At 39.7% G+C, this 13,887-nt stretch overlaps 1 protein-coding gene across 2 annotated transcripts in view; it reads left to right on the top strand.

Annotated features, from left to right (window-relative positions):
* The window catches only part of kcnn1a (potassium intermediate/small conductance calcium-activated channel, subfamily N, member 1a), an 80,006-nt gene that overhangs the window by 49,265 nt on the left and 16,854 nt on the right, over positions 1-13,887 (top strand). For both annotated transcript variants that reach the window (XM_007573791.2, XM_016661664.1), the window contains exon 4: positions 578-996. In XM_007573791.2, the coding sequence (XP_007573853.1) occupies positions 578-996 (419 nt within the window). The remainder of the gene's footprint in view (positions 1-577; positions 997-13,887) is intronic.

Below are 13,887 nucleotides of genomic sequence, written 5' to 3'. Positions count from 1 at the left end.
ATAACTGCTGCACAGACTTGTGGTGAAGAGAGCTTAGCCAAAAAGTAAGACTACGTTCCTACGCTCATTTATGGTCATTTATTAGGTTATGATAGAATGAGATTGCCGACACAAGCAGCCAAAATGAGCTTTGTCCACAGCGTGGCTGTACTCTCCCTTATAGAAGCCATCAGGGAGGGACTCAGTCTAGAGTCGCTGCTTCTCCACATCTAACGGAGTCAGTTAAAGGTGTCTCTTGTCATCTTTCCTGGATGCCTCGAAACATTTTTCGGGTATGTTCCTCTGCCAGGATACTCAGCTGGCGTGGGGACACATCAGGCTTCCCCCCCGATGATCTGGAGGAGGGAAGTCTGGGCTGAAACTGCTGCCCCAGCAACCCTGTTCTACATAAGCAGATGACGACTAGTATGAGGAAATTGAATTGCAGTTCATTTTGATTGATTAATGGATAATGATATGCAGACAGCTAAGTTATGATTTATCAAATTAAACAATTGGAAGATGCTGTACAGTTTTTTTGTTTTTTTTTAAATAAAAGGAAATGCATTCAGCTAAGATGCACTTTGCTTCTTTTCAGCTGTTCATGGTCGACAATGGAGCAGATGATTGGAGGATAGCCATGACATATGAGCGAATCTTCTTCATTGTGCTGGAGCTTCTGGTGTGCGCCATTCATCCCATCCCAGGCCAGTACGTCTTCACTTGGACGGCACGGCTGGCCTTTACCTACACACCGTCTGTGGCTGACGCTGACGTGGACATCATCCTCTCTATACCCATGTTCCTGAGACTCTACCTGATTGGCAGGGTCATGTTACTCCACAGCAAGCTGTTCACGGACGCCTCGTCCCGCAGTATCGGCGCCCTCAACAAGATCAACTTTAACACGCGCTTTGTCATGAAAACCCTCATGACCATCTGTCCGGGAACAGTGTTGCTGGTGTTCAGTATATCCTCCTGGATCATTGCTGCATGGACTGTGCGTGTCTGTGAGAGGTAAACACAGGGCTGTGAATAATGGATGTTGCTAGGTGCAAACCAAGACACAAAATGGCTGATGCACAGTTGTGTTGATTTGTGGATTACTAGATGCCTTCCTTCTTTCCTTCCTTCCACGTTCGTACCTGTCGTGTCTCATTCTCGTCAGTCTTCTCTTGCTTTTTATCACTCACCTGCAGTGGCCCACATGGATGAAATCATTAGCATAGGTCACATAGAAACAAAGCTTACATGTTTGCAGGAAGGCATTCACTGATTCGCCCACATGCGACAGCCCTGTTGAAGTGTTTAAAAACACCCTGACATCTGTCTCATTAGCTCAGCACTCGCTCCACAATTTCCCACTCCTTGTTTTAGATGAATATTGCTATTTTAGATGGCTTGTCCATAATTCATGAGAGCCTAATTGTTTGTTTGCTGAATGGTTTGTTTGGGTAATGCAGAGCAGCCCCCAAAATCCCTTAACCCACTTTCCTCCCCCCCAAAGCTGAGCATCTTGGTCCGTCTCGGGAGGGGTGGTGGGGCGGGTATTGGTAGGAGGGGCATCAGGGAATCTCAGTGAAAATGAAGGAAAGGCAGAAAAAAATGGAAAGCTTTCCGTTCTCTTCCTCGCTTTGCATTTGCATAGGGAAATGAGACGCTAATGTCAGCTTTGATGTTTAAAGTCTTTTTTGCGTGGTTGTTTCAGTGATGTTGTCGAAGAAGATCTAATACAGCAAATTACCCCTTTCTGGTGGTGTAGCTACAGTAGTTCATATTGCATCACAGGGGAGGGTTTGAATTTGTCCAGGTCCTGACCACAGATGCTTAGTTTCTTCCTTAAGCTCTAACTCCCATCCTTCCCTCCTAACTCCGTCCTTGTTAACCTGACACTAACCATTCCTTTCTGCTAGCCTTAGCCTCAGCACTTCAGCTGTTAGCTGGTGGATTTTAATCCTGATAACAGTATTTTACATTACAAACCAGCGCAGAGACAGGCAGACGTTGTTCTAAGCTTAAATACACAGTTGTGAATAACATGTGCAACCTTTACAGAATTCTTCTGTTTTTGTTTTTTGTCCCACTAAAATGGTCCATATCATCAAATAAATTTTAAAATCAGTACAAATAACCTGAGTAAACTACAGAATGCAGTTTTCAGAATGACGATATAATGTAGTAAGCATAAAAGCTGCACATATCCAAACCATCATGACTCTGAGCACATACAGTTGTCCCTGTTGCCAAATCATTAACCAAATCTGATATTTTTTGTTCAGTTTCCGTCTCCCTCCCAGGCCGATTACTGCCAGGATTGTAGAATCTAGAAGTTACTTTAATACAATCCATCTGATAGAAAATCAGTAGTCTATAATACATTTAGAAAATGCAACATGTCATGTTCCAATAAAAAAAAAATAATCAAGAACCGATCTGACATCTGTCTGGAAAACGGTAACAAAGCCATTTCTAAGGCTTTGCGACTCCAGCAAATACTGGGAACAGCATGAAACTTCCCAGGAGTGTCTGGCTGACCAAAAGAGTCCCTGATGGCTGATCCAGGAGGTCACAAAGGAACTCTGAACAACAGCTGAACCACTCTAGGCCTCCCTTAGACAGGTTTTATGATACAGCAATATGAGAGAGACTCAGATTTTTAGCAAAGCAAAACAGAGGGCTTAGCCAAAGTTTAGACTTAAATTCAGTCTAAACCCTCCAAAGTTAAAAAAAATTCTGCAAACAGGAGTGGCAAAAAATTCCTTTACTGCAATTTGATGGAGATACTGTCTTTACATGTTTGAAGACAGTTGTTGCAACCAAGGAAGAAACAACTTGTCGTACGAGTTAAGGTCAATTACTTTTTCTCACGGGGCCAGGTTGGTTTGGATAGCTTGTTTACTTAATAAATAAATTTGTTATTTGATGGCTGCATTTTATTATTTACTCTGGTTCCCCTTACCTAACATTAACATTAGTTTCACAAAGTTTCATATTAGTAAAGGATTCCATGTGCAGTTCTTGGCATGTAAGAAACTAAGAAAAAACTAAATTCCTGATCAAAGGGCTGGGCGATATAGCAACCTCTATATATACATTCATTTTAATATACTGACACAATACATCATGTAAACCTGTCATTTCCGGGTTTTTGCATTGTTCCTTTTAGACATGCACTAATATCATGGCAGCTTATATTATATTTTCAGCTCACCATTGGACCACATCTGAGCTGATAAATAGACACCACTGTTTGAACATAGTTTTAACTGCTAGAGTGACATCAGTGAAAACGGTCATATAAATAGTTTTAGTTAACCAGAGCTATCATAATTGTCTTAAAAAATATTTTATTTTATTGCCAAACACAAAATAATTGTGTAATGGAAGGAAAATGTGTGTTTTGAGGCATGTTTGTACCAGTTCTGGATGTCTATAAACATTTAGCAAAACATCTCAAGCTCTGATTGGATGATGTCATCTGAACTTCAGTTTTTGGCTCTTGCCATCTTAATTGGATTTAGTTCTGGGCTGACTGAGTTATTCTGACACATGGAGATGTGCACTGCTTCAGTGTAGCTCTCGCTGTATGTTCAGGGTCGTTCTCCTGCTGGAAGGTGAAGCTCGCTCCAAGTCTTTACCAGGGATTCTCCCAGGATATCCCTGCATTTAGATCCATCCATCTTCCCATCATCCAGTGACCAGAGACGCTGGTCACTAGATGACTAGCTGTTTGTCAGTGGATGAGGTGGGTTTAGGGTGATATGCAGTATGTTTTCTGCCACACATAATTGTAGAAAAACAGGATTAATTTGGTGTCTTTTGAACAGAACACCTTCTTCCACATGTTGGCTGTGTGGTTGGAATGGTTTGTGTGAACCTGCAAACAAGGCTTCTTTTAGCTTTCATTTTGTAATGATTTTCTTATTGTCCTTCTTTTATAACTTTTCTCACAGATTTGTGAAATTTGAAAAACTATTTGTTTCTCTGTTGGTCCACAGCTCTTATCTGAGCTGTGGATCTTTGCATCTCCTCCAGAGATGGGATTGTTGGCTGCCTCTCTGGTTATTGCTGTCAGTTTAGATGTTTTGGTAGGTTTGCAGCTCTGTCGTAGTGTTTCTATGTTTACATATACGGAATGGATTTGATAAATTATAGCCTGCTCAGTTCCTTGTATACAGTTTCACTGCCTGAATGTCCACTAACAATAAAATTGCGCAAATTGAAATTGTAGAAATAAATTTGTTTATGGAACCATGGCGATTTTGGAAAATTGTATGTTTTTTTCGATAAATAGGTTTTGCACTGGGACAAGGTGGTTTTTCAGCTGTATCAAGATAGAGGTACTTTAAAAAACTCCAGTAGAAACATTTTTTTCACATCCTACGTTGCCTGCTCTCTGGTAATGCCGCAGCTTTTTCCAGTCAACAGATCCTGTTGTGAATGCTCAGGCTAATTAGCATAGTCATCGATGACGGTAGATAAGTTTTTTTCTGTAATGGTAAGCTGTTTCTCCGCCATTAGGACATTTAGCAGTGAGTAAGAAAGGCTGCTTGACAGCGCTGAGCCCTGCCTCCTGGCTCTGATTGGTTGTTTTTGGTCTGGAACTGAACATTTCTTCAGACAACAATAATAGCTCAAGGAGAAGATGGGTGGGACTGAACTTTTCACAGATGATCTGTCTCATAACATACTGTCTATATATATATATATATATATAAACAGTTTTTCTAAAAGTTACATCCTGCACCTTTAATGAAAACGCCACAATTGCAAAATTGTGTTTTTTCGACATTAGCAGAGTATAGATAAAGATTTGTGTACATTTCATTTGTAATGGAAGTGCAGCTATTGTTCTCCAGTCCATCCTGTTGTGCAGATGGACATCAACGTATACCTTGACCTTAAAGATGGCCATACTGCTGAGTAGTCTGTCAGGTCCCTGTGCTCAGCCTCTTGTCCATTTCTGATAGACCCAGCGACTTAAAGTCATCTAAGTGTTTCTGCAGATGACAGGACTCTGACTTGTACTGGAAGACTGGAGCACACAGTGTAAAAATACATTTTGACAGGACAGTCCCCTGCTGACCTCCTGGTCAAACACACAGTCTGTAGTCTCACAAACTGTGGTCTGTTTGTCAGGAAGTTATTAATTCAGGTGATTATGGCTGAATATTGATGTTTGTACTAATCTTGCCTCAGTTCAGGTTTGCTGACCTTGTGAAAATGAATTTTCCCCTTGTGGGACAACAAAAGTATCTGAATTTGAATCTGAGTCCACCTGTGCCTTCCTGAGTTTCTTACACACTTAAGCAGTCTGGGTTGTGTTAAATGCACTAGAGAAATTAGAGAAGATAAACTCACAATACTGGCTTATAGTGACCTCTTTACTGTTTTAGGTCCTGAGTGGCTTGTTTACCTTCTCAGTTGGGCCAAAGACATTCTCCCCATGACTTTTATGATGAAAGATGCTTGGACAACAGGGCTTGTAGTTGCTAAGCATGGATGAATGAAATTTCCTGGATACTGGAATGAGGCAGGATTGTCTTCCAAAGCACTGCAATTCTTTCCTGGGTTGCGCTGAACTTGAAGAGATGATGCAGGATCCCACAGACCTTCAAATCCTGAGGGTCTGAAACCGTCTGGCTGCAGTCTTGTTCTGGTTCCATCTCTCCACCTTCCTTTCATGATGACAAGACATGGACATGGGGTGAGGTGAAGGAAGCACCAGCCTTCCCTGATATCATTGAAGAAAATAACTGAGCAGTAACCCTAAGATCAATGTCCAAATCAGAAGAAAAATGTGGTGTGAAAAGGAAGTTGTGGGTAAATTGGAGGAAAAGAGGTGTGTCTGGCTGAGAGCAGGTGAGGATGATGCTGGGCTTGTTTCTAAACTGAACATGTTGAGGAAGGTCTTTAGTTCAATGGCCCTGTCCACCTCACACCATCTGACCCTCTTGTTATGTCTGAAGTTGATTTTGTGCACAGCTCAGTAATTTCCATGGCTTCTTTTCTCGGGTATCTCCTTTTTCTCTTTCAGTCATTCTTTGAGGCCAGTGGCTGTATAGAGCTTTACATTTCAGAAAGTACTGTAGTGGTCTATTGGGAATCATTTTGTCCACATAAACTTTAAATGGATAGCTGCACACTAAGTCATGGCATAGCTGTCATGTCCATGTGATACACAGGGTGCACCAGCCTGTACCATCCCTGATGTTTGCATAAAACAAATCCAACATTTTTTTGTTTTTATTTTTCATTCTGGTGGAGTAGTTGAAGAGCTGCTGAAATCATTGAAGGGAGAGAGGAATAGATAACATTTTTCAGATATTCCTGCATATGCATCCAATGAGGCTTCTGTCCTTAACAACAACGGAGTGGAGTGGATGATTTAATATGCACAGTTGGCATATTAAATCATCCACTACAGGATCTATACATCTACAGAGGTAATACTGCTGAATTCCTTTGGTAAATAAAATGGACATAATTTACAGCTATGTCAAAGTTCAGTACCTGGACTGCAGAAACAACAGCAGGATGTTCTGGATTACACAAGCTATTGATGACAATCCCTACAACTCTTATTTTTGCTCCGACTCTTCAAATCTCTGTCTGCTTGTCCAGTCTTAACTTGTGAAAGTCAGGAAGAGATACTAGAGTTGGTTATTATGTGGTTGGCTATTGCTGCCACATCTCTTTGAAACACATGACGCTGCATTCCAGAGAGCGTGGCTGGGTATTTGTTAGATCATCCTCCAATGTATGAGAGGGTCATGTTAGCCACTGTGATCAAGAAGGTTTTAGCTTCCTGTTTTTCTTGATCCACTCTGCTCTTGCTCTTCATCCAAAACTCTTCCTCCATAACCCGTCATTGATTTAGGGTCCAGTTTGGTTCTATTAGAGCTTTTGAAATATTTATCTCTTTTATTTCACATTATCAGAATGTGACAAAATATGCTAAATTTAAAGAAAATTAGCAAAAGTAAAGCTTTTAATCTCAAAATGATTTAAATTGCTTGTTTTATAACAGAGATACAGCAACAAGCTGCCACATTGCGCAACAAAATTCTACTCCATTATAAATAAAACAGTAGATAACCAAAATGGTTTAGCATCATTAGAAGTAAAATAATTTATTTCTAGAATAATAACAGGAAAAAGAACAGGAGAGTAGCATATTGAAGGTAAATGCCTAGTCTTGATAACCTTGGCTTTGACCTTGAACATAAATAAGAATTTGGTTTTGGTCTATATCGTCCAGCCCTGTCTTCCTGTCTTCTACTGCACATCTAACTGTATGTCCTCCACCCAGAGTGAGCTCAGAAACCCAGACATTAATAGTCATACTTGAGAAGCACAGAGGTTCCAAAAAAGCTAAAAAAAAAATTGATTGGCTCAACCACGCAGTCATTGACACTGCTAGAGCACACTCCCAAACACCAGGGCATGTCACCACTTTACTTCATTTTCCAGAATGAGATGGGCGGAGCTGTGTATGTATGTCTTTTTGTGTTACTGTGAATGGTTATGAGCATGCATGTGCAGTTTTGTGAGTGTGCGTGTGTGTATGTGTGTTTGTATAATGTTTTGTTGTACTTTCTATTTCCCCACTATGCTGCTCCATAGGGATACCATGTGAGTCCTTTTTCTCTGGCTGTAAAAAAAAAAAAAAAAAAAAAAAAAAAAAATCTATATATCATTTTCTTCACTGAGCTGGTGCCACTGCTGCCCTGACTGGGAGGGTGGGGGTATTAGAGGGGTTTAGGGGCAGCCCTTCTAAAACACATGAACTGTCAAACCTAGCAGGCCAAAGCAGAATCAGGTAAGGCCTCTCGTTGGCAGGAATGTGCCACTGCTCCTCTGCTAAGAGGACATATTCTACTGGCTTAGAAGCATAGCAGAGGTGAAGTAACTGTGTGAGCAGCACTTTGAAGCAAGCGTCTCTTTGCTAACTGTTGTGCATGAGGCCAAAGAGAACCTGAGTGGGTGGGAGGAGGGGTTGGATTTAAAGCAAAGTACTCCATGTCACCTTCAGAAGTCTACCAGAGGGCAATCCATCTTTGTACAATTTGTCTCCCTTTCTTGATTTATGAAATTGCTATAGATCCATGTGACACAAAAATACTTTCTAGGAGCAACTGCAAAGATTTTTTGAGGAGAAAAACCCTTTTTATTCTTTTCCTCACACATTACCATCTCATTATGCGTCTCCCTCTCACAAAATTGATTGAATCGTGTTCTAATGGTTTTTCAAAGACATTTGTTGCTCTTACCCAAATATATTTTGCCTAGAAATCCAGAAACAAAAATCCTATCCAGACTAACTTTATCTTGAATCAGAACAGTGAGCAGTTTGTCAGTCTTGTTGTTGAGACTATTTAAGTTGTTTTTTTTTTGTGGCCCTGGTTTGAACATTGCAATGCTGATGTACAGATTGAGGTTTAACCAGTTGAAATATTACAGGGCAGGATTTAAATGAGGGCTTTGTGTTCCCTTGCAACTTAAAGTACGTAGACACAACGGTAAAGCAGGAAACTCTTCAGAATGTGATGACTACTGTCCTTGTTTGTTTCACTATTCCAAATGTCACTTCCCCTTCCTCATCTCCTTTGGTAAACATAAAAAACAGCATGATAGTTTTCATGTTTACTGCCCAATTCCATTCTTTTAAACAAATCAAAAACGAAAAGAAGAGGCGCTTGTTTCCTAAAAGTGCTTTGTGTGACTTGTATCCTCTGTTAAATGCGTTGAGGCACTGTCACATTGATCATGCTCCTGGATTATGAAAGGGCAGTATGCTGTGAGAGTGGACGAACACGGAGTCTAACTGGAAAATGCCTAGATGGGGGGAATGAAAGTCACACATCCAGAGGAATTGAGAGGGATGGAGTAGTAGAGGGAGTGTGGAGTTGGGGAAGATTTTTTTAAATTTACTGTGAATGGATTAAAGACTGTTCTTACTCCTTTCCTCATAGTTCGTTCTTATTCCTCTCCTAGTGCATAACATGTCATGAACCTCATCTAAGTTCTTTTGGCTTTAACCTCCAAGTCCCTCTCTCCCTACTCCTCACTGACTGATTTATACATCCCCTACTCTACCCATCTAATGTGGCCTCATCTGCAGTTTCCCGTCATCCTCTCTTCCCTGTTCCTATCTTGTCCCCTTACAGACCGAACCCGCTTTAAACTGCTGCATGCGTGCTTGTTCTGCCTCCCTTTCTTAGCCATTCCCTAATTTTCTTTCCCTTCTTGTTTCGATTCTTTTACCTGAAACAAAACGTTCCATTCCCAGGCAGTGTGAGTGATGCTTCTCACCTCACTGTCTACAGCAACGTCAAAGTCTCAGAAAGTTTATCCGACTGTCGCTGAGAGCAAGGCACCACATAATCGAGCTCGAATTACTCATCGGATACACACACACACCATATGTTACATGCATCATCGCCCAATTGAAACATAGAATAACCCAAATACTCTGACCAGGGAAAACATCCACCATGATGCACTTAGAACAGATACAAGGTTTACATACATCTTGGTTGATTGTATGTATGTGTGTGTGTGTGTGTTTATTTTTCTATTTATTTTTATTTTTTCATGGAGGTCCTCAGGCAGCCACATACTAACATTATATATAAAGCTAGTATTATATATAATATATTCATCTGAAACCTACTCTCTCCAAAAAAAAAAAAAGAAAATCAGATTTTTGTCAAAAGAGTAGATAGGTTGGAGAGAAAGTGAGCTACACTAAGCAAACACTCCATGATCTAACCAGTGTTGTGGGTGGAAATGCAACACATTTCATGAATTGATGCTCGGGATGACTTCATAGAGCTACACAGCGTTTGTAGAGGCGATGGAGTGGTGGAGTTTTACTGCTGCTGTGTCCCCTGAAGGACAGAAGCCCAGAATCTGCACCAAATAGTGACAGTTTTATTAAAGGGGGAGCAGCTGCAGCTGGAGTTGAGGTCGGTCACACTGTGGTGATTTTGCTGTGTTTTTTGGGTGCTACCTCCAAGTAATTCAATGAGACCTCTGTAACAGAAAAATCTCAGGTTTGTTAACACTGGAGACATAAGTATGCACTCCAGGACTGAAGCGTTGACAATAAGGAGCTCATGAACTGCTATCTGTGTAGTGGCCTTGCAGACTGAGGAGGACACTCATGGAATGACAGAGAGGCCTGCTTTAGGGGAAAATTAACAAGTCACATTTTTAAGGTGAATATGATTGTCTCACTTGACTGACCTTGCTAAAGAATAACTTTTATAAAATCTCAAGAAAAAGCAGAACTCAATTTTTCCATTGGTTACCAACAGATAAGGTCAAGATTATCAACATAAATGTAGCATCTTTATTTAAGGTGACCACTATAGGTGTGTGATACTTCATATTTTGATATTGATTCAGTACCAAGTAAATATTGGACCAGTATCGCTGAGACCAATAATTATATCGATACTGATACCGACACGTTTTGTCTAAGTTTGACATATTATCAAACTTCTGACCTTTAGGTTGTTTTGTTTTTTCCTTTAAATTGTTCTGTTCACACCTACGATAGAATTTGGACAAAGCTGAAAGGTGTTAATAACATACTACCACGACAAACGGTAGCAGCAGAAAAATCAAACAAAGATGTGTCCACTTTTTTTTTTTTAAATAAACAAAGTGACGGTTTTATTAAACGGGGAGCAAATCAATACAATTTTTTTTGAGGCACTATTGAGAAACTACAATACAGAAATAAAATACAATTTCAAGATGGTATCAATCTTACCACCATTAGAATCAATCTGATACTTACCGAGCCCTCCAGGGGACATGGGATTTTTTTTTCTTTTGCGTTCCCTCGCAAAACTTTTGCGTTTTGAAGAGAGGCAAAGAGAATTAGGTCTCTGAGTCACTTAATACCATGTTCAACTTAAAACAGTAAGGTGGGACTTAAAAAAATTCACTTACATTTATTCCTATGGATTTATTGCGTTCCCTCGCAATACTTTTGTGAAAAGTTAAATCTTAGTCTCATCTGACCAAAGCACACAGCTGACATTAAAGTTTCAGCATAATTTAGAAAACTCTACATGCATATTTGTGATGGTGGGACAAAAAGACAAAACATAACATCCTGCTCATTAAGTGAGGTGGTAAGATAAACTTTGCTCCTTTTTGAATTATTGAACAGCATGTTTTCTTTTTCAGTCCCATTGTGAAGAAAGAGTAATAGACATGTACCATTTTGTTGTTATACTTGGAGTGCATCCAGAAAGTATTCACAGCACTTCACCTTTACTTTTCCCAGATTTTGCTATGTGACAGCTTTGTTCCTAATTGTATTAAATTAATTTATTCAGAATTCTACCCAATTATGACAATACAGAAAAACATTGAGATTTTTGCAAATTTATTAATGTGAAATTCATTTACTTTAGGGCCTTTTCACATCAACAGAGGCTGCTGGATTGTTAATCTTCAGTCATCAACTGTTGGGAAGTATTTATTAGTACCAGGCTTGACTGTAGATAATTTGAACAAGCAGTTTATTTTTTTCGAGAAGAGATGCAGGTCATATTTTTCCTTTCCTTCTTACCATTCAGGTCCCACTATGTATCATGTGTTTTATGCAGAAATGGATAACTGATCGCCTTCTTTGAATCACTTCATACGTGTCCTGATAACAAAGTAGTCAAAGTGGGGAACAAACTCTAGGTTCCTGACATATTTGTTGCCCTGGAATAGGTTGAAAGTGGTGCCAGCTCTTCTCCATGTTAACCCAAAAACCTGCCACGGTATATTGAGAGCTTGAAAATATTGTTTTCATCACGTCCCTTCTATTTCCATGATTCATTTACAAAGAAGAGAGCAGAGACATCCATAGTTGGTGCTAATAATAAAAGAGGGAGAAAAGACACCTTTAGCGTTTCTCCCAGCATTCTTCTGGGTTATGTTTACTGCAGAAAGAAGCCCACTGTACTGCACCGTGTTCTCCAAGTTGAAAATGCGGCACATTTCAGCCTGCACTAAAGACATGACTCATTCTCTGCACGCCTTCATGCCAAGATGAATGAAGTTTGCATACTAGTCATTTGTAATTACAATATTTAGCCATCTGATCAAGTTTAGCCCCCTGGCAGCTATCAAAGGCCAGCTGGTGAAGTGTTGGAATGCAGGTAAAAGAGACAGGGGTGTCAAATTCAATGAGCATCTACCTTCCACGTTTCACAAATGAGAGCTGGTCCTCAAAGACGCTTCATTCCCTCGTCCCAGTGCAACATTACAGACCCTGAGTTTTTCCCTCGCACTCCTGCTCTCAATATACTGGCTTTGAAGCATGCAGGATGCAGACAACTTTTTATTCGTGCATGATACAAAACGGACTGCTTCTGTGCATGTCATCACACACTAGAATCCTACAAGCCACACACTGCTGTGGGACAGAAAAGCTCCCAGGAATTCATTCCCCCTTGACTTTGAGCATGAACACGAGGAGTGGGAGTTTTATGCACTGCAGAAGGCATGAGTAGATGATTAAAAATATTTGGTGGCAATGAACTGTCTTGGAGGAGAAAATTGACCCAAGAATTCCTGAAACAGTGGTTGTTGTTTTTTTTTTTTTCTAATAGAAAAAAAGAAACTGAGCCCTTAGTTTTTCTTTTGTGTTTGGAGGAGATCTGTTGAACATTTTTGATAGGTTCACTTTGGAAAATGCAGTTAACTGATTGAACTAAAATCTTCTTGAGAAAAGATGCACTTATTACGACTTTAATTTTTGTTACTCGGTTTTTGGACATATTTGACCAGCCGTTAAATATATTTATGCTAATCCTAGCTTCACTTTAACAGTTATATTATTTGTTGATATGAGAATTGTGTTTAAAGTATTCTTTAACTTTCTATCACAGGCTAAAGGCGAGTCCTGCAGCATGTGAGAGACAAATTTGCCGCAGACTTTACATCTTAAACTACATTTAGCAAATGATATTAGCATGGTTAGCTTGTACTTATTTCGTGGAGAATAAATGTTTACCATAAAGCAGCAGTATGTATTTTTTTTTAAAAAAAACATGTTTTTACTTATTTGTTAAAACTATCACCATGTGGTGACAAAATATGAGACAGATAATCTGTGAAAAAAATTACCTCTGCTGCCTTCTTTCTATGGTCCTGCTGTCATCTGAACAAATATACAGCTCTGTCAGAAACAACCAATCAGAGGCAGGAGGAGGGTCTTACCGCTGTCAATCACCCTCACTCACTCAAATGTTCAGGTTAGTTAGCATAGTTACAATGACAGCAGATGAACAGTTTTCCTGGAACGCCTAGTTATTTCTCCACCAGTAGCACATTTAGTAGTGCATACATGATGCTGATTGACAGTGCTAAGACCCTCCTCATTTCTGCAGATGGCAATAGTGGCACTGTGAGGAGGCAGAGGAGCTTGGTTTTTATATTAAACTGCCACAAGATATTGACAGTTTTAACAAATTTGTAAAAAAAAAAAACACATTTTTGTAAAAGTTACATACTGCTGCTTTAACTCAAAGCTACCAGTTTTTCCAAATCTAGCAATTGCTGTAACATAAATAAGTGAAAAGATAAAATGACTAAAACAGAGCAGGTTTTATTTTTTTTTTTCTGTTATTTCCTTAAAGTGTCCCTCTCTCTCACTTCCTGTGAATCTGTGAGCATCTTTGTGCTTCCTCTGTGACCTCATGCTTAACGCCTCATCTAGAATCAACTTGCCAACATTTAGTTTTTTTCACCCAGTAACAGTGTGTACCCTGAAGTCTTTGGTTGATAGTATGATCTCAACCAATCAGTCATGTGTCTGGGCTGATCAAATTGAGAATCGCAGTAATTATGAAAATTAATAACTGATTAGAAAAAGCTGGCATTTTTTAAGTG

Source organism: Poecilia formosa, unplaced genomic scaffold, assembly GCF_000485575.1.
Source record: "Poecilia formosa unplaced genomic scaffold, Poecilia_formosa-5.1.2 Scaffold338, whole genome shotgun sequence".
NCBI classification, from domain to species: domain Eukaryota; kingdom Metazoa; phylum Chordata; class Actinopteri; order Cyprinodontiformes; family Poeciliidae; genus Poecilia; species Poecilia formosa.
Note: the sequence above shows the minus strand (reverse complement) of the source record. Positions and strands in the feature narration are given on the sequence as shown.